Source organism: Aspergillus oryzae, chromosome 7 (genome assembly GCF_000184455.2).
Source record: "Aspergillus oryzae RIB40 DNA, chromosome 7".
NCBI lineage: Eukaryota > Fungi > Ascomycota > Eurotiomycetes > Eurotiales > Aspergillaceae > Aspergillus > Aspergillus oryzae.
Window position 1 is genome coordinate 363,037 of NC_036441.1, and position 19,293 is coordinate 382,329.

Genomic DNA, 19,293 nt, shown 5'->3' on the forward strand with positions numbered 1-19,293 from the left:
GGCTGCACCTCTAGACGACACTTCAATCGCGAGGCTGACCTCGTGCGCCACATTAAGACCATCCATATCTCTCCTCGGTCTTACAAATGTACTATTGAGAATTGTTCGAAGACCTACAATCGAGGGGATAATCTGAAAGAGCACATCCTCAGGGTTCATCAGATATCACATGATGCTTAGGGCTTTTGCGTCACCTCTTATTGCACGCTTGCGTTTTGTTGTTCTTGTTGCGCTGAGATGTGTCTTTCATAGTTCAAAATTTTCGGGATATTTCTCATTATAGTTATATGTGCCTTCGCTGTATTAAGCAAGCCGTTGTTGCGATTCGATGACATGTGTATCTCTTATTACTAACAAAATATCTTCATTAGCCTGTTTTTATCTTATTATGTCTCCCTATCCTCATAAAAAGGACACCTGAGTCTCCAAATAAGGCTGACATATTAGTGTGGACTGGAAATAATATTCTGTTAGATATACTAGCACCTACTGCCTCTATTACTAGTGCAGTTGAAAGTAGAGTATAAATGGCTCTTGGAGTCTTCGGATAGTGTGTATAGGGTGTGATTGTTGGAGCGGTTTAGAGTGCGATGTTATCTCTTTTCTTTTGTATCTCAGATTGATGCTGTTAATGAGAATTTGACTACGATTCATGGACATAGAGATAGTATAGTGCGACGCCATTTCCTGCTCGACTAAAAGTCAATTAGCACATGGTCTAACGTTCCACCTCAATATATTTAACAGTTGGAACATACCAAAGTCCAGGCTTAGTTATCTACATTCTCCTCTATCCAATCCATGATAAAATCCGCAATCTGGAGATTATTCTTATCCTGCATCATCATATGACTATTCCCGTAGATACCCAGTTTCGGTAGTTCCGCCATAAAAGCTCTCCCCCCAGCAGCAGTAAGCCGATCCACAACAGCCTGACAACCCTGAAGTGACTGCGGCCAAACTCTGCGAGAAACCTTCGCTTGATCAAGGTAGTCGCCATAAACAAATAATGTAGGGATTGTCGCCAGCACAGCTATCTCCTCGTCCGTAAGCGTGGGACACTGTCCCTCGATTGAAACAATGCCCCTGACAGCCGAAGAATTATTCAGGGCTGCATAAAAAGGGAAGAACGCTGATTCGGAGTGCCCAACTAGCACCGCACCATGTACCTTACTAGCCAAGCTTGCCAGATTGGCGTATGTGGGATTCGGATTTGGCAGCATGGCGTTTAGATCCGGGATCACTTGTTTGGAGAGTTCTGCCATAGCCTCTATGGGATATTGCAGGCCTGGGAAAACCTGGGGGTAAGTGTACCCGAAGCGGAAGAGATCCCAGGCACGCTGTCGACCGGCGATCTCAATTCTTGGCAGGGCCGATGGGGCCACTTCTCCAAGCTGAACTTGATTGAAAATGGTCGGGTCAAAACCAGAGCGTGCACGAGATGTCTGATCGGGTATATAGACGGGGTGGCCTTTCCGTACGAGGTATTCGGCCCAGCCCATGCGACCGTCAGGCGTATCTTGGTATGTTTTCCCACTGAGGCAGCAGCCGTGGACAAGAATGTATGGGAGGTGGTTGGTTCCGTTCATCGGAATTTGGTACTCCACGTACATTTGGTCCACGAATATCCAGTCTTCTGGAGGATAATCAAACAATGGGTTTGAGCGGTCGCCAGTATTTACTAGAGTCTTCACTTCGCGACCGCCGACGAAGAAGTCGCCCGCATCTTGTAAGATAAGAGGTCCGTTGCGGTGGCCTTGAATATGCAGGGACGTAGCCGCTGCTAGTGCAGCGGAAGCGACAACACAAAAAAATGACAACATTCGTAGGCTTTGCGAAACTATTAGATACCTTTCAATCATGATTTCGCAAGTTTAGCCGCTTTGGAACTGTACGGTAAACACTGACTTTTCTTGAACAAGTTGGTAGCTATCGGAATATTAACGGTTCGTCACGTCCGCCCGATGATGACCGGGCAAGTTATTATATCGCTAAAGAAAGCAAGAATATCCAGTGTGTCAGATAGACCGGGTTTCTGAACAGGAAGACGAGCCTCATAAAACCTGCCTGTCTGTCAGATCCATCCCTGTGACTGAGTTCTATTTTTATCATCGCTAAAAGGTAAAATGCTACGGACCCGCTTGGCTGCATATACGGGAGGCTGGGTACACTTCATGCATTGGACCTTCATAGCCCCTTGACTGACAGTCGACAGACTTGACACCTTGATTAGATACTGCAATTTAAAATTGGATAGCACAATGTCTGTTATATAGAATGGTGCATGACTGGTCCCGCCGAATCCAGAGGTAGTCGCCCCCACAGTTAAACATATTATCTAGTGAGTACAAGACCTGTCATGAATATATTATTATACTACCAGCTACTCCGTGTACTGTCTTGTAAAGCCAGACTGCTAACAGTGCTAATTTACTGTGGTACTGAGTGAAAATGTGGACCGGAATTGAAGGAATCCTGTAGTCACCCATACGCCTGTGTATACAGCGTATGTGCGCCATGTTCGAGAATAGAATTTATCTCTGCTATAAGTTTAGTTGGAAATATGATGTCAAGGAAGATTCTCCCTTTGTCACTTACCTTATCTGGTGTTGTATAACGGATCTCCATACCACTCCGAGTCAGGCTATCAACCGGATTGAAAAGGACAAGTCAGGAACGAGAGAGCTAACCTTGTCGTGGTAATTTTAATCATCACAGCCAAAAACAGGGGCATCTGATCTAGAGTGTCAGATGGAGATCAACAAAAAGCTGCCTTCTGGAGCAGCCTGCAGCCTGATGTGGAAATCTCTTTCAATTGACCCAGTACAGGAAAGTTGATGGTGTTTTGCTAAATAGAGAACTGACGTAGAATTCTATTGGCTGTAGAAGTACTCATATCAACTTGATAGATTGAATCAGATGGCCTGAAAACAACCTAAATGCTTAGTGCTTGCTTAAGTTTGGAAAGCGAAGACTGGCAAGTGTGGATCGCCTTGAGTAGTCTAATAACAGGTTCCCGGGTTGGGGCGGGCTTCTCGGGCCCCCCGGCACACTCTGCGTACAATTGTTCGATATGATTTCTGGGTTTGTCGTTGTGAAGGGGAAATGAAGAGGAAATGAAGTGGAAAGATGAGATGCTCGAATAACCGCGCGGTCTTACTCCGCTCGCTCTAGAGATAGAAACGCGTATTTGATAGGTGACTCGGTCATTTAATAGAAGACTTTCTGACTCTTATTTGAAGTGGAATTGATAGGTGGTTCCAGAATTACGTGCAAGCCTAGGTGTGGTAAATCGGTAACTATAGCAGACACGAAGAAACCTCTAGAAACATGAAATATCTTCTAACACGCGACATACTACGTCGCAGACCTGGAAGAAATAACTATAGGAAAACGAAGAAATCAGCATCTGCGAGGAGAGAGAAACGGGCGGTGGAAAGAGATATCTGCATCGAAACACATACCCTCCACGACAGAAGACCTTAGACCCAGTCGCACAACGATCTCCATCAATGTGTAAGAGCCGGTCGGTCGAATAATAATCAACTACTTGGGCTTCGACCCATGGCGGAAAGACCACGTGCATCAATAAACCCACGGAATCAGACGATACGGAAGGCGGGTCTTGATAGATTCCCATTTTTTACCATACTTTGATACGATTAGTTAGATTCTTGCCAGTGGATGTATAGCGACTTACTCGGCCAAGAAGATACTGGTCAAGGACTGGAACCCCTCGAGCCGCAAAGTCGTAGAAAAACCAAGAAAAGACGCCCAGACCCCACAGCCAGCCAGCCGAGGTGTATGCATAGGAGGCTCGCCAAATCGTATATCCGCCGTAATTGATATGTCTTGCCGCAGAAAACAAGCCTCCAGCGTAGGGTTTTCCTTTGTTGTTGGGGTCCTTCTTGAATGCTGTTCTTTGGAGCTCCGAGACTGCCTCAATCAAAATACCAGCTGAGTAGAATCCGATACCGGCCAGTAGGAATGGGCGCCGGAAAATGCCAAAGAAGCTATCGGGGCCCGGTGCTTGAGATGTGACTGCCCAAACTGACAAGACCGTGTTCAAAGTATTGCATAAAGTGTTAAAGAATGCGATAATAACTGCGGATGAAGGAGACATTTCCTGTTGAAGGACTAGAAGAATATTCAAAATCTGCTTGACACTGCTTCCGAGAGCCATGAATGCGATGATAGCGTATTGAGGTTGTAGCTGACCGGTCGAGACATGGACAATCATCTCGCGACTCACAGCCGTGGCACCGAGGCGCTCAATCAGACTAGAAGCCCAGCCTCGTTGGAGCAGGGCATACTGGAAGACAGAATCGGCCGCGCGTAGCCCAATGAAGGTCAAGATTCCAATGGTGTTGGTCTTCTTCACGCGAGAAACATTGTCCCGGGGCATCGTGCGTAGGCGGAAAGTTCCTGGGTGTGCAAGGGCTGGTACAAGGTAGGTGAGACCTTCAATAGTGAAAAACTGTAATAGACATAGGGATCGAGGTTTATTGTTTCAAATTACCCAGAAAGGAGGCTAGTTTTATAGCACCGTGGTCGTCTCTGATAATGGATCAGTTAGGTTAATTTTTGGATGATTGGTAATAAGGGCAGCGTCGGTCTCCGAAGAGCCGACGACTCGTGGAGACGAAACTGGTTTCTACGGTGGACTGAATCTAGCTAACGGTCAACCAAGAAATTTAACCAACTTTATCAACAGCAACGCACTATTATCTAGCCAATTAAATCTATTTATAAGGTCCTACTATAGTACCTACTATTTATAAGAGTTAAAACTATCGGATTATCGACTAGTCCGCCTCCGAACATATTTACCGCTTTAGATTATTTAGTCCTGCAGTATTTTATTGCTTTTTAATTTGATATCTCTAGGCAGTGTGACCCCTAGATTTAGAATATACCATACTAAGTTTAGCACTGTAGCCCCTAAACTTAAGGCCTAGATTTATACTACTACTACTACTACTAGCTACTAATATAACTAATTAATGTCAAATATGTTACTAGATTACTGTTGTACTATATAAAATAATTAAGAACTCGGAATTATAAGTGCGTGGCAGCCGTGGCTTAATGTAAAACGCCAAGCTTCTAGTAAAAATTCGTCGGTTGACCGTTAGCTAGATTTAGTGCGCCGTATATTATTAAACTATATTGCCAGCCCTGATCGATACCGAAAAAAATTACTTGTTAATCACGAGCTCTCTATATCAAGCCCACCCGGGCCGCCTAACTCATTGCAGCACGGAGAAAAGAAAAGGCCGCACTAGAAGCAAAGGTTACGAATAGGTCTTGGCCAGGCCAAAGGATCGAGTAGCACTTCATAAAATGCACGATGGTTAGTAACTAACTGTGGTTATCTATGTTAGCGTGTCTTGTTGGCATGTCAGAAACTTTGCCATCTCAGATGTGCTACTAATAAATCAGACCTAGATTAAAGTTAACCTACAGGTTTTCGGAAGGCGCGAATATCTAGCGTTGTGACGTACACAGCTTGCTTATACATTTTCGCCAATTGGCCAGGGTCGTTTCTTAAGATCGTTAGGAGAGGCGTCTCGTTTGGCCACTAACTGTACCTCACTGATCAAGCTGAGACAATAATCCCAGCATGTACCGTAGTACTTGGCATGTCAGGAGACTCACTAGTTTTCTGCTACTCCCGAGCATCGATTCCATACAAATCATCTTAAATACCAGCGCGTGAGCTTTCGGACTTGATAACTTCCGTAACACGGTGAGGCATAGTCTCTGCTGAGCAGGCCATCCACGCTCAAGCACGCTGCTCACAGTATCAATAACGCTATCCTTTAGTGGCTTGAAAGAAATCCCGAGAATCTTCATCGGCGAAGTGTCAACCATAAAGCGCGATCCAGTGTTGGGAACAGCGACCTGCTCATGAAGTCTACTTGCCAGGTCAGAGAAGTTCTCCTTGATGATTTTGGCAATCTGATGGTTGCTACACGGATCCACAGCGGCTAGGAACCGTTGACCAGCAGCCTCCGGGATTTCCATTGCGTGGGGGTTGGCCAAGCCCATAGCACGGACATCTACCCATTGAAACTCATTCGGGGTTAATGGATGATCTCATCTTGCCCCGAATCATATCCCTAAAAATGGCGTTCGAGGTGTTGATATTCGCCAAAGACTCGAGACGGTCGACCAGGGGGGCAAACACCATGACGGGTTGATAGTGGCAAGGGTGAAATTGGGCTTTTCGTTTTCGAGGAAATCCCAGTCTCCTAGATAGGTTTTTCAGCAAACTTTTTGGTACTAATGTATGCTAGCTGACTGTTTGTGAGGGCTTGCTCCATAGTAATGGGATTCCAGGGACGCGATATATAGACAGACACTGCTCCCTGGAGGCTCACAACGGCAGCAAAAGAGTATGTAATGACCAAGCGCATCGTTCGATTGATGAAGTGTAAGTTTAGAAAGGCTGATTAGTAGTTTATTAATATTTTTAAAAAAAAGAAGTGTACTTTATAATCTTAAACTTTTATTTCTTGGACCCTTTATAAGGAATTGACTTACCGCCTATTTCTATCTAGTATAATTCTACCGACCAAGCAGTATAATACCTTCAGAGAGTCTGAGCCTACTTACTGAGATAAGGAAAAGGTAGCTAAGAAGAGGGAGATCACGTGGGTCTATACAACCTGAGGCACCTACTAAATCGCCAATACAAGACAAGCTCACGAATGAATGCTTGAATTCGTGGCTATCTAAGCTAAGCCTCAACAACCTTGTGGTGGGCCCACTTCGTGGCCGGAAGATCTTAAGTGCCGGACCAGTTACGGCCGCTGGCCGAAATCCCCTGCCAACATTTACCGCATTGGCCAATAGGGAGCTGCTATAAATCCCAGAGTTATGCCCTATTGGGTAATGATCACCCGGTCTCATACCCACTTATGGAACACATCTCCGTACCCCTCATTGTGTTCAACAAAACACTGATAACGCCATGGCAAGTGCTACTACCACGATAGACTCTCTTGATTACACTACCAATCATTATATCACCATCCTAACTTGAAATATCCTAGAATTAAGAGCATCGAGACAATTGGCCAAACATTATCGGCAGTCAGGTGGCATGGTGCCACGCCCATTCAAAACAGATCCATGGGTGGATGGTCGATCCGATACATACCCCACAGTGCCCCTGAGTGATTTGGTACAGTTGAGGTTCTCACCCACCCCGAATCTCGTGTTCATCGAATTAGTCTGTTGCAATGCGCAATGAATTACAAGAAAAGATACGATTTACGTCGCTGGCCATACGGTTGTTCTACATGCCATCAGATTTTTGAAGTAATTGGTTATTTAGTCATAGAGATCATATCAGGAGAGAATGTCTAGATAACCCCCTTACTCGTAATGGGGGCTGAGAGCCTCCTCAGCGTGCCTCTTAGCCTCCTGCTCGGCCCTGAACTTGTCAACCTGGTCGAGACCTTTGGTCTCAACCAGATTGGTAAGGGCGGCGCTAACGAAGCCACCGATGAGCTCCTTGGCCTGGGCGTGCTCGACGGGCTTGCCTGTATGATGTTAGAATATGATGAGGTGTTTAGGGCAGGACCACCGTACCGTTCTTGGCCTGGTACTCGTTGAACTTCTTGATGGCCTCGTAGCCAACAGCTCCGCCGATGAGGTCGTGGGTGAGGTGAGCCTCGTGGCCCTGGGACTCCTGGACCTGGTTGTAGGCGCCCTCGTGGAACTCGGCTAGTCAAGTAAGTACTTGATTGGTTAGACAGAATGAGACGACAAGCACATACAGAAATCAAGGAAACCCATTTTGAATGATAATTGGATTCAAGGATGGAGTGAGGGGAAGAGTGTTTGTTTGTGTCTGGGATACGGAATCAGATGAGGTATTTATGTCTTTTCGCAGTCCCGTGTTGCCCCCCTGATGAGTGGGTGAGCTGAGCTGATGGTCTCTTCTGCTGTTGCCATTATGCAATTAGTCGACACGTGTGCTCGAGATGATAGGCCAAGCTTTGGTGAAAGCCGAAGTCGCGATAGCGGGTCGGCGGGGGCTGTGGCGCTGTGATTTGATGCTTGGTGACTATCGGGGGAGCTTAGCCCTAATAGTCGGCGCCGGTGCGAAAGATCGTGTTGATCCCTCTGCGACTGTTCGCTTAGAGATCCAGAGTGGAACCATCAGAGCCACTCTGGTCCCATTATATTTCGTGTACAGCTGGAAAGTTTTGTAGAAGGAAAGGATATACAAACATACCCACAGGGATCAACTCGATCTTTTCGCACCCTACCGTAGATGAGCAACTCAGCCACGGGGGGTTTCCGGTAGGTGATGGTAATAAATGAAGAAATGTGGATGTTGGAGGTCTACACCGTATGTTTTGGAAGGACAAAGTCCTCGATAGAACAATCTCTCTACACGAGATGTCGTCATGTAATTGAAGGCGCATGATCAGGGGTCAATGCAGTGATCGACAGTTATCACTGACACTCTACATGATGCATCAAGGTGCATATATGTCCTTATCACGATGAAACTAAAAGTGGTTGTATCGTGTACAATTCTTGCATGGTCACGGAATTGGACAGGTTATTGTGTGCCCTTTTCTTGACCCAGTCAATGTTGGGAGCGAAATTTCAGGATGGTCAGATACCAAATCCACCTGCACTTCTGTCGGTCTGACAGAAAAATTATGGACGCAACGAGAAAAGAGGTGGATATGAGGCTGTGTTCCTTTACGTCATTGCGGCTGTGCTATATGTGGCTGTGCAAGCCATGATTGGCTGTCTCGTTTTTGAGTCATATTTATATGCAGATTGTAGAAGAGTTTATGTATAGCCCACGTAGCCAGCCGTTGAAAGGTTTTCCCGCTTCAATCAATTCTTCCCATTCAGACCGATTGGCTCGGTATAGCCATACGAAAAATACATTCAGGAAGAGCCTGAATGGACCACCCGAAGCCAAACGTCCCTCGTGAGGAGGAAATAAGCCAGCAGGTCCCAGGGCCTATGCAAGAGACGCATACAGAGCCCATCCAACCAGAGGTTAAATACATCTACACATGCCTGTATCCGGGGTGTCAACAGAGATTCGACACAGTCGAATCTCGAGACAAGCACAAACATGATACTTTCGACTTTGATACCTTCCTCATTTCGGATGCTCAAACAGAGCTCTTCCGACCTGATCCAATCTTTCGAGCCGATCCAGTTACAAGCCCGGATTTCGGGGATAATTTCGACTTTGAGGCCATCTTAAGTGCTCCTAGTCCCATTTCCCCATCTCAGAAAGGAAATGTGTGACCTCGTTTGCTGGCCAAACATACTTTTTCCGAAGACCTGAGCCAAGGAACAGAAGCAGATTGGCTTCAATAGCTTCAAAGAAAGCCAGTGCTATCTAGCATGTTGCCCTTAGTCAGAAGTAAATTGGTTGGAAGTTTGCCGTAATAAAAGGGCAGGTGGATAGGAGACAATCATAATACCAGTATATCATTGCCTGCCTGTCATGTTGCATTACAAACTTCATCAAATAAGATGTGATAAAATAAATTACACACACACTCTCTCTATACAAACAATCACCATGTTTTAATCTTCTAACGTCAAGATATTAGATGCCATAGCTGCAAGAAAGAAGAAGATCCATCTCCATGGTTGCCTGTTGTAACCCCAAAACCAGGCGGAAAGTGAAGACTTTTGAAAGATTGCCGTAGCCACGTCTGTGACTGGGTCATGAAATTCCATGCTCGAGGAGCTACATCCACACTGGCCTGGCTATCAAGGCATGACTCAAAATCCATATCAAAGCGCAGTTAAGTTCAAATAGTGGAGGGGAGTTATGGAAAACTAGCAGTATATTGATAACATAATTTCGAAGTTGTATCATGACGAAACCCCACACCTTTCTACAGCATGTAGAAGAATGCTACATTCTCAGAATATCTAGTAGATGGTGCGTGGATGCATCCTTGGTCTTGGACAGCGGCACCCAAACCATTCCAATGCAAATTTAGGGTTCACCTGGCTTGATGACCATTTTTAGTCCTGGTAAGGGCAGTGACGATGTATAATAAAAATCGCAACTAGGTACAGCACATTACAGCTAAAGGAGGAGAGATGACCTGTGCTCAAAACTCTGGCTAGCTATCTAGTATCGATCTTGTCTAATCACGTTACAAATCACAATATCTGCCAATAATGGACAAAGGAGACATAGTCGGAAATCAGCCACATACATGCGAAGAAACACCGAAGAGATATACAAGCTACTATATCACCGTGAGAGCTGGACAAGCGCTAATAGCTAGTGCGGGGCAAGTGCATAAGGAACAACTACCTCACCAATAAGCAAAACAGCAACCCATCCAAGGCATACGTGATGAGTAGCGTAACCGGATGTCCCAGGTCACTAAACAGGACTCTTGCAGAAATATGATGATATCGTCGCAACCATCGGAGATGAAAGACTAGTCAAAAGTTTCACTGTCTTCATGTCCATTTATGCTCGTATCATCATCATTGACATGTAGCCGGGAGATATCTTCAGCCATGAGCATATCGGTGGTGCTCCACCTGAAGGCAGAATGATTCTTGGAAAGCTGTCGTCCTTGACAAATGTAGCCCGCAGGGGTATGTCCAAACTCCCGACCTTTTCTAGTCATGGCTAACCACCCCTGCAAAAGTCCGAGAGGGTCATCTGCAAACTTACCACGTTCATCGACTGCAGTACTGCCTGATTCTTCTGCACCGGTAGCGCAAGTACCAACTATTCTGAGGTACTGCATTGTCTCACTGTACTCCTCAAAATCGAGATAGAGGCGCCCAGATAAGATTCCCAGCTCAATCTTCAACACGGTTGGGAATTGATTATCCCCCTTCAGGGGTGGGACTGCGTAGAAATTCAATTGATTGAACAGCGTCATTTTCCTAGTGAATGGTGCGGCGTAGACGAGAAGATGCGTTGTCGGCGTCTTCTGCGTTCTCAATGTTGGAATAAGGCATTCCGCTTCCTCCGGTATGATAACGAGAGCTGTGTCTGTAATGGGGCTCCAGAGGATCCAATGGATTGGACGCTGGGAACAATAGTAAGATGTCTATATCCATGGAAAGGCCAACACTTACAAGAAAGTTATCTAACCAAGCACCACGTCTAGATCTAGCAATAGTTCTGGTGAATTCGGTGGAGACGAATAGATTCGATTTCCCCACCCCGCGGACTCCATGTTTCCCTCCTAATACTGTTCGTCGTAGTGCAACAAAAGCTGCCTCATATCCACTAATGCCTCGAAGTTCCCCAGTCGTTGCAAATTTGAGCAGTGCTGGATGGAGTCCGGGAAAATTTGAGCGGCTGGAAGAAGACAGGACGCTGAGTTTCCCGAACCTCCTCGATCTGTGCTTCAAGTTCACGTTCCTGCTCGAACTCTGTGAATTCTATAAGTGTAGTCACCCCACTAGTGTCAAGGTCAAGACGCTGCTGGTCCAGCTCACTCAAGAACCTTTGGATGACGTTTGGCCCTTGTACGCCAGCACGTACCGCCCGATTGACACTTTTTGGCATGTACAATTCCTTTAGAGTCTGTTGCTCTTGGTGTATTATTTCAGCTATGAAAGCCTGTTGGTGGTGTTGGTCCGAAAGAATGTTATTGTATGTCGAGGAAGCTTGGAGATTGATGGACGGGCTTGCAAACCCTTATCTTGCGCTTTCAGCCATCTTAGCAGCGGGTTTAGACGGTCTTGAAAAGGAAACACCCCTTCTAGGTGGGCCCTGCGACCAAGCGTACGCGCATCTCCGGCCGGAAGAGCAGAAAGCGCTTGGCATAACGACAATGTTGCCAAAAACGCTGAAGGATAGTTTGGCCGCGCTGGAAGCAAACTCTGAATTAGGTGTACTGCTTGGGCTCGGTATGGTCTCTGCCTATGCTATGGTGAAGCGGGGAGAAGTGGATTCTTTACGGGCAATGCCTGACGATGCAAGAAAGGCTTGGTTGATCTCGAGGTACTGACATGAAATGGTCGCGCCATTGCTCCAGTTGACGATAGAAGATTTTCTTTGTCCTGCTTTCCTTTTTCCAAGTTTATATATCTTCGTTTAGATTTTAAATCTCCAAGCGTTAAAGTCCTGGTGTTCGAAGATCACACCCCGGGCGCATTCTATGTGTCATCTTCGCACAGCGATCTATATTGATACGAGATTATACCTCTTGCTCAAGGTAGACCTCAGGCCTTGGACATGAAACTAACTATAACATTTCTATAGTCGTTCATGAATGTTAGGAATTTAGACGTCCAGCGTAGAAAAGGGGATATGCTTCTGGTTCTTGCTATACTCCAACCTAGCCTCTACCAAAACTTGCTCCTTAAATTAAACCTAATGTCAGTCTATTCATACAGAAATACTGCATGTCTGGTATCACAGAACGCAGAAGTACCTAAAAGCGGTTAAACGCACTACGTGGTGAGCACAGCAACACAATAACCGAGAAGAGTTTTATTAAGTTCCATGAGATAGAAACTGACAGAGAGCACGTGTTTTTGTGCATCACGCTCACAATCAAGGGCTGATTCAATATTAGCAAGCAGAGACGTGTTACTTCAAGGGAGAAAACAGTGACGATATTAGTTATAGATCCTCCCTAACTGGCAGTGTGGAGCTCGGCCCCTGTCAAGGTCGGTAAAATGTTTTGTAAAAGTTACGACTTGATATTTGGACGAGGTCTTGAACTACAACGCACCAGCCTCCGATAGTTATCGATGTAACGTTGGAGAATCCGAGTGGGTTCAAAATTGGCCCACATTAGGCCCCGCCAGGTGGATAATCCCTGTATCTCTACCTGATCAAAAGCTCCGACTTGTCATTCTAAACCCCAATCCTGGTAGGTGGAATTGAACGAGCTATGGCATGTCTACGTACATGGCAAGTGCGCCGAGAGGATGTGTCACTAGTATGAGGTCTTTTCGAGCAAATGATTAGCTCGTGAATCATGACCATACTCTACAGAAACCTGTAGTAACTTTGGTTCTCCGGTAGGCTCAATTAAGGCTAGCGGCCAAGACAAGAAGTCGAAGCTTATTACTATCCCGAAGGTATAAACAGATTGATACGGATCGAACAAGGTTCTTCGTTACGTGAACGTTAACTACATCAAAATCACTTCTCTCTCCCCCATCTCTAGCGTAGATAGCTTATGATTATACCGAGGCTATGTGCTCATATTGCTTCTTGTGTTTGGCCCCCACACTAGGTCCTATAGTTATGCAGGCTCCCCAGTGTTAGCGAAGCAGGGTTCATAGACATTTGGAGGTCATAATCAGAAACTCCCCAGAGGCCCTGGCTAATGCACTTAATATCTTTTTGTGTGGTTAATGCAACCCGCTGTTTACACCATTGGAATAATCCCGCAACGTGATGGAAACCCCAGCATTAGAGAGTGAAAAACCGTTACTTGATAGCAAGGATGATTGGTCTGATAGTGAACCAGCGTCGCCCATAGATTTACCATCGATGCTGGAAGATGGTCCAGCTTTAAAGAGCGACAACATTTCCCTTGTCTCAACTATCATTCACTGCCTGCTGGGCATCTTCTTTTGGGCACCAGCGAGGTAGCAAACCCTTCTATCCTCTTCTTTTAGCCTAGTTCCTGGCTTCGAGCTGAACATACTTCAGGTTCCTTAGCTATTACTTTCCTCCGCTAGAACGTGTCTTACCAGCTCCTTCTCCTGTGTCTCAGGAATCCCAACTGCAGATGAAGTTCCTCTCGTCCCTTTTGCTGCTTCTGGCGGGCGCCGACGCAATCAATGGTCATCCCGCAGCCGTGGAGCAGTTCACGCGTGAGCTGGAGGTAGCTAGTCCCAACCCATCCGGGCTTACTCTGCGAGCCCTCCAACAAAGAGCACCGAACTGCAGCCGCGTCGATTATTTCATCTCCAGAATCACATCGGTAAAAGCCCAGTACGTAAAGAGCATTCCCGCCGACGCGCACCGTTTGCATCCGACTAATAACTTCAACAGGGTTGCCTTCGTTACCTTCGGCCCTGAAGCCGCCAAATACATTTGCCGCGCCATAACACATGGTGATCCCACGTGCGATGACTGGGCTCAGGGAATCAGATACGCTCTGGGGCTGATCTTCGCAATCTTCGGCAAAGATGGCGCGGAGCCAGCAGTTCGTCCTGGAGAGCCAGTTCGCAGAATAAACGCAAGAAGCTACATGGATATCGCCACTACTGCTCTGAAAGACAGCAGCTTGGAGTTCGCCAGCATCGAGGCGGACGACAATCTGCCCAGCGTCGAGAAGCGGTCCTTGGATGAGCCATCTCTAGTCGAGAGATTCCTTATCCGTGGCTTGTATCATGCTGATCTGGGCAACGACGCGACTAATATTTGGGTCAACCATTACAGTAATGGCGATAACATCCTGCAAATTGCCCCAGAGGATGGTCAACACAACGGTAACTCTACTCCAACTAGGCGATGGGATAAGCCTGGCTTCAAAATTGCTTACACCACGAGAAATAAATCTCCACTTAATGAGCAAGACGCCCTGAAGATGGCCAGGCATATTAGTATGAAATGGCAGGGCATGGCTATTGGCAATGATATCTCGGATTTCATAGGGTTTGTGGAGACAGGTCACACGGCGAACTTCTATTTCCGCATTATTCCTGAGCACAAGGGGTACGGGTTAAACTACGAGAGTGTGGATATCTGTGGCGGTATGGCGGGGATGTTATAAGATGTATATTGTGAAAGTCAAGACACTCCAACGCCTTTCCAGACAGAGTCAGACATAGAACAAGATAGTGATACGCTGGATTATCTACATTGGAAATATTCACACTCTATTACTGTTAGGACAATACACTTCATCAGGTTTAACTTCATCACCCAAAATCTATCTTAATGTGGCAGGTATTGTCGGCAGGCTCTTCCTTGATCTGTGAAAATTATGCCCTCAACCTCATTTTAGCCACAGTGATTTCGACATAACAGCTGAACGGGGGTGCCTACAGGTTTTCCTCGCCGCTGGTACAGATATCTCCTGGCTCTGTTGAATATGTATGATGTATGTCGGCCCCAAAAAGGAAACATCAGCCCATACCCATGTTCAGGCTTTTGATAGGGATTCTAGTTCATTTTAGTCAAGCTGGGATACCGTAGATAGTAGTATGTGGATCTATGAAACTTTGGCAATCATGGATTGATTAATCGCCTGATTCGTTTGTCTACAGAACATACGGAAATGGTGGCTCAGAATTTCAAAGACCCAACAGTATCGTCTGATTTTTCGCAACCGAGATGTTAGCCGTCTCTTAGGCTAGCTGCCCGACCCCGCTTCGGGGTATTGGTCTGATATCGTGTACGTGAGCCTCGAGCATGAGTCCAGTCCTGTCATTGATAAAGAAAGATGGGTAACACGCTGGCATGCGCCAACCCCAACCACGTAGAGCGTTCTGGAGCTTTTGGTACCACACACCTGATGCCTAGTTTGATCAATAATGGGCACCACTGGGCCGTAAGCAGTATCCTCAAGGTAACTGTATGTCTTTTGGTGCTCTCATGTAGACCGTTTTGTCCAAGTCACGGTTTAGGAATGCGGCTTTTACATATCGCTGGTGGACACCGTTCCCGAGCACTAGTAGATTTAAATGCACATTCTCACACCATAATCAATACCTAAGAGTCAGGAATTGAGAAAATGGGAAAACAGCATGTTTATGTAGGGATAAAACATGGAAACTTTCAATGGTTAGCATAGTCCGGACAGATATTCCTTTGTACGTCTTTGTTTAGAACTTTACATTACCAGACCCCACTGCTGGCGGTCGGATTAAATGTTTGCCTGTACCACTATACCGTCATGTGAACTAGACTTCGTTGAGACCCTGAACAACTTCAAGCATTACGCCTGAGGTTGTCCCTGTTGCGTTGTCCTCAGGCTTGTCACCTGCCAGCGCTATATAGCTTGCTTTTACCTACCGTGAGTATGATACCTATTTTCTCACCACTTCTGATTCCTATTAGACATCCGATGGCCTCCATGGCTGCCCGACTGTCTGCCTCGATCACACTCCGACTAGGGGAGACTGCATATTACATGCACCAAGTCCCTGAGGTACGTGGAGATCTAGATCTCAACAAAGCTTAGCTCATAGCTGAATGACTAAACAATCACGAATCGCTCTAGCAAGGAGATCCTATCGGTGTCAACCAAATGACAGCTCCCTGCACTGTATTTACAATTCACGGTTCGTCGACCGCAAAAGAGGTGCTAAGCGAGAGCATCGAAAGATTCGGCCGGTTGGATGATGTCTGGTCACCGGACTTCTTACAAAACGTCGTTCTGCAATCACTATCTTCGCAGGAGTCCATCCGAAAGGACGCGGAAGACATACTGCGGCCGTATAATACATCTTCAATCTACATAACTTCCGTCTCATCCGGCGCGCTCAATGAGGGCCCATACTTCTTAAATATGGGAAGGCTGCACCCAGCATACCGGCTGTACCCGGATTATGCTGGTGCATTTATTGCACCGACAGTGCCCACGGAGGATCCATACTGGTCAGTGAAGCTTGCTCACCCTGGTGGTAGACAGAATGTGTCAACACGATGAAGAGGGCTTCCTCTGACCAATTTATAGCTACAAACCTCTAGATGCCGCTGCATATGGAGAGACATATCCTTCTTCGCTAACCGTGGCCGTGCCCTCTCGCCTATATCACTCCCCAACACCCGAAAACCCATTCGCAGGAACTCGAGTTGGAGTTAAAGATATCATGGACCTCTGCGGGCTCCGCACAGGGGCCTCATCGCGAGCATATACACAACTGCTTGGACCTCGGACCGAGAATGCAGAGGTTATCCAAAAATTACTGGGGCTGGGTTTCATAGTTGTGGGGAAATTAAAGACCACACAATTTGCAGACTCGGAGTGGCCGACTTGCGACTATGTCGACTATCATGCGCCGTTCAACCCTCGTGCGGACGGATACCAGACGACTAGCGGTAGTAGCTGTGGGAGCGCAGCTGCGGTTGCTTCGTATGTATGGCTGGACTTTGCTCTGGGAACTGACAGTATGTGCTGATCCTCATTTTGCGACCAGTGGTCGTCACTTAGATGGCTAATGCTAAAACAGCACTGGGAAGCATCCGCGCTCCGGCTACCGTTCAAGGCCTCTATGGAATGCGACCCTCACTGGACGCCACGAGCTTTAAGGGGATAATCCCATATACTAAGTATGATGATAACCCACATCGGATCGAAACGAGTTTGTATGCTAATTCAGCTGTTATCTTCCTCTCTCCATAGACTGGCAGATACTGTCGGTGGCTTCGCTCGGGATGCGACATCTTTCGCGAAGCTATCTCGCGCCCTTTATGGCTCTATCAATGATCCACCGTTTTCCAAGGTATGTAAAATACTAGTAGACTTCTTGCGGAGCTAGGTTCCACAGGCCATAATAACATAATGTATTCCGCAGAAACCCAGTAAGGTTCTATATCCCGTGGAATACTGGTCAGAGACAAGCACGGAGCATGACGCTGTCCTAGAATCCTTCATTGTTAAACTGGAACGGCATCTCGGGGTCGAGCGAACACGTATAAGTTTAGAAGAGATCTGGGCGACAACAAAACCAGTACATGAAAATATCACCATGAAAGAGTACCTTGAGCACGTCTTTGAATGGGCTGGGAATCCCTCTCAATGGAAAGACTTTCTCAGTCCATTCATAACTGAGTACAGAAACACCTACGGCCGAGATCCAGCTCTCAACCCCCAGTTGCAATATAAGCGGTTCGTAATGTTGTTTTCACTCCAAAAGAAAGTTTCAAGAAAGTGTGACTCTAATTGGAGAACCGAACAGCGGCTACCTCCCAACGATAACGGATGAACAGGAGAAAGAGGGTCTCAAAAGATGGAAAACCTTCAAGTCTTGGTATGAGACCAATATTCTCCCACCCGCCATAGATGGCTTCTCCGACACTCTGCTTCTCCTGCCATGGAGTACTGGGAAGCCGGACTATCGAGATACGTATCGTGATGGGCCACAGAGGTTTACGGGTATCGGTTTTTTCTTCTATAATCTGTCTCCTTACTCTGAGGGCCCGGAGGCGATATTGCCTGGTAAGGGGTTGTTCCTTATCCCTAACACATTTACATACTAGCCAGAGATTAACATACATCATGGATAGTCGGCCAAACGTCCTACACTTCACGAATAACCAACTCCACTGAGCATTTGCCCGCATCTATCGGGATAAGCAGCGGAAAGGGGAGTGATGTGATGCTGACCGATTTCATCGCAGACTTGATGACTGAGACAAATATCCAGGGTGTGGGAGTCGGCTCTCGGGCATTTGAGAATATCGACAATATGGGCACTACTTCACTCTATACACAGTCAGCTGCGCAACTACCGCTGAGAGGTGACTTTTAACCCACCTTGGCCCATTATTTCCAAGCGTGAACTGTGAACTTGACATCCATCTTGAGGTTCATGCTGAAATTGATTGGCTTTACCTGATAGTGAGCATCAAAAAGAATTGCACGTGAAGGTGTGGTCATATTAGACTAGGAGATGAACCAGTAATGAATCAGATTTTTCAGGGCTCTTCCAGTCACAGATATATATTCCTTTGGCACTCAAGTTATTTTTTTATTAGCAAGAGTAGTCTGCGCAGACATGGCTCTCTCTTATTTTCTTATGTGCGTTATGTGTTAGGTTCCCAATTTGGGAACTCCTATCAGCGACCGAAGTTTGCGTCGCATCTCCATTTAAGTCGTTCCATGTACGGCGTCAATCATGGAAGAGATAATGTACGGAGATTAATGCTGGTCACGTGCCTCTGGCACCAAACCATAGCACGATTCTCCACACGTAGCATCCCACAAAATACTTTTTAAGCATTGACGACAAAAATAAATATACAAGGGAATGACTGAGTTAACTGCATATTAAATCTCGCATAATGCTGCAGCAATGAGATCCCTTCTTTTTGGTCGGAAATCACATGACCTTAGGAATGGGCAATGTGTCTCTTCAGCTAATATAGGAATCACAAGTAGCAAACAGATTCTCGATTGGCTAACTTGGTGTTTGAGAGAAAATTCCATGCCAAACCCAAACAATATTATAGTCGTATTGGACTTCGAAAATTCATTTCAATCCTGAAGGCTCAAAAGCTCATTGGCGTTCCTATCTCCTCGTAGAAAGTTTGATTGAGCCCTACAAGGAGATTACAAATGATATCATATCCACCAATCCAAATTAAAGGAAGTATATTTTTAGAACAGTTTCCTG

General features: G+C 46.2%; 8 protein-coding genes across 8 annotated transcripts; 3 read left to right on the plus strand and 5 right to left on the minus strand.

Annotated features, from left to right (window-relative positions):
* Positions 1-770: 770 nt before the first annotated feature.
* AO090011000131 (uncharacterized protein) lies at positions 771-1,862 on the minus strand (the record flags this gene model as incomplete). The annotated part of the gene is made up of 1 exon (XM_001825761.3): positions 771-1,862. One exon carries the CDS (start codon positions 1,860-1,862, stop codon positions 771-773), a length of 1,092 nt encoding a protein of 363 aa, XP_001825813.1.
* A 1,521-nt stretch (positions 1,863-3,383) lies between these two features.
* AO090011000132 (uncharacterized protein) lies at positions 3,384-4,405 on the minus strand (the record flags this gene model as incomplete). Its single annotated transcript, XM_023232798.1, has 2 exons — positions 3,384-3,446; positions 3,701-4,405. The coding sequence occupies 2 exons, from the start codon at positions 4,403-4,405 to the stop codon at positions 3,384-3,386; spliced, it is 768 nt and encodes a 255-aa protein (XP_023093370.1).
* Positions 4,406-5,460: 1,055 nt separating this feature from the next.
* On the minus strand, positions 5,461-6,027 carry AO090011000133 (uncharacterized protein; the record flags this gene model as incomplete). Its single annotated transcript, XM_023232799.1, has 2 exons — positions 5,461-5,487; positions 5,659-6,027. The coding sequence occupies 2 exons, from the start codon at positions 6,025-6,027 to the stop codon at positions 5,461-5,463; spliced, it is 396 nt and encodes a 131-aa protein (XP_023093371.1).
* A 1,062-nt stretch (positions 6,028-7,089) lies between these two features.
* On the minus strand, positions 7,090-8,441 carry AO090011000134 (DUF3759 domain-containing protein; the record flags this gene model as incomplete). The annotated part of the gene is made up of 5 exons (XM_023232800.1): positions 7,090-7,177; positions 7,283-7,303; positions 7,388-7,550; positions 7,600-7,734; positions 8,249-8,441. 5 exons carry the CDS (start codon positions 8,439-8,441, stop codon positions 7,090-7,092), a joined length of 600 nt encoding a protein of 199 aa, XP_023093372.1.
* Positions 8,442-10,457: 2,016 nt separating this feature from the next.
* On the minus strand, positions 10,458-10,913 carry AO090011000135 (uncharacterized protein; the record flags this gene model as incomplete). The annotated part of the gene is made up of 1 exon (XM_023232801.1): positions 10,458-10,913. The coding sequence occupies one exon, from the start codon at positions 10,911-10,913 to the stop codon at positions 10,458-10,460; it is 456 nt and encodes a 151-aa protein (XP_023093373.1).
* Positions 10,914-11,594: 681 nt separating this feature from the next.
* AO090011000136 (uncharacterized protein) lies at positions 11,595-11,993 on the plus strand (the record flags this gene model as incomplete). Its single annotated transcript, XM_023232802.1, has 1 exon — positions 11,595-11,993. The coding sequence occupies one exon, from the start codon at positions 11,595-11,597 to the stop codon at positions 11,991-11,993; it is 399 nt and encodes a 132-aa protein (XP_023093374.1).
* Positions 11,994-13,396: 1,403 nt separating this feature from the next.
* On the plus strand, positions 13,397-14,723 carry AO090011000137 (uncharacterized protein; the record flags this gene model as incomplete). Its single annotated transcript, XM_023232803.1, has 2 exons — positions 13,397-13,590; positions 13,655-14,723. The coding sequence occupies 2 exons, from the start codon at positions 13,397-13,399 to the stop codon at positions 14,721-14,723; spliced, it is 1,263 nt and encodes a 420-aa protein (XP_023093375.1).
* Positions 14,724-16,463: 1,740 nt separating this feature from the next.
* Positions 16,464-18,429, plus strand: AO090011000138 (uncharacterized protein; the record flags this gene model as incomplete). Its single annotated transcript, XM_023232804.1, has 8 exons — positions 16,464-16,552; positions 16,632-17,065; positions 17,128-17,263; positions 17,301-17,400; positions 17,473-17,786; positions 17,888-17,928; positions 17,961-18,116; positions 18,185-18,429. The coding sequence occupies 8 exons, from the start codon at positions 16,464-16,466 to the stop codon at positions 18,427-18,429; spliced, it is 1,515 nt and encodes a 504-aa protein (XP_023093376.1).
* Positions 18,430-19,293: the final 864 nt, after the last annotated feature.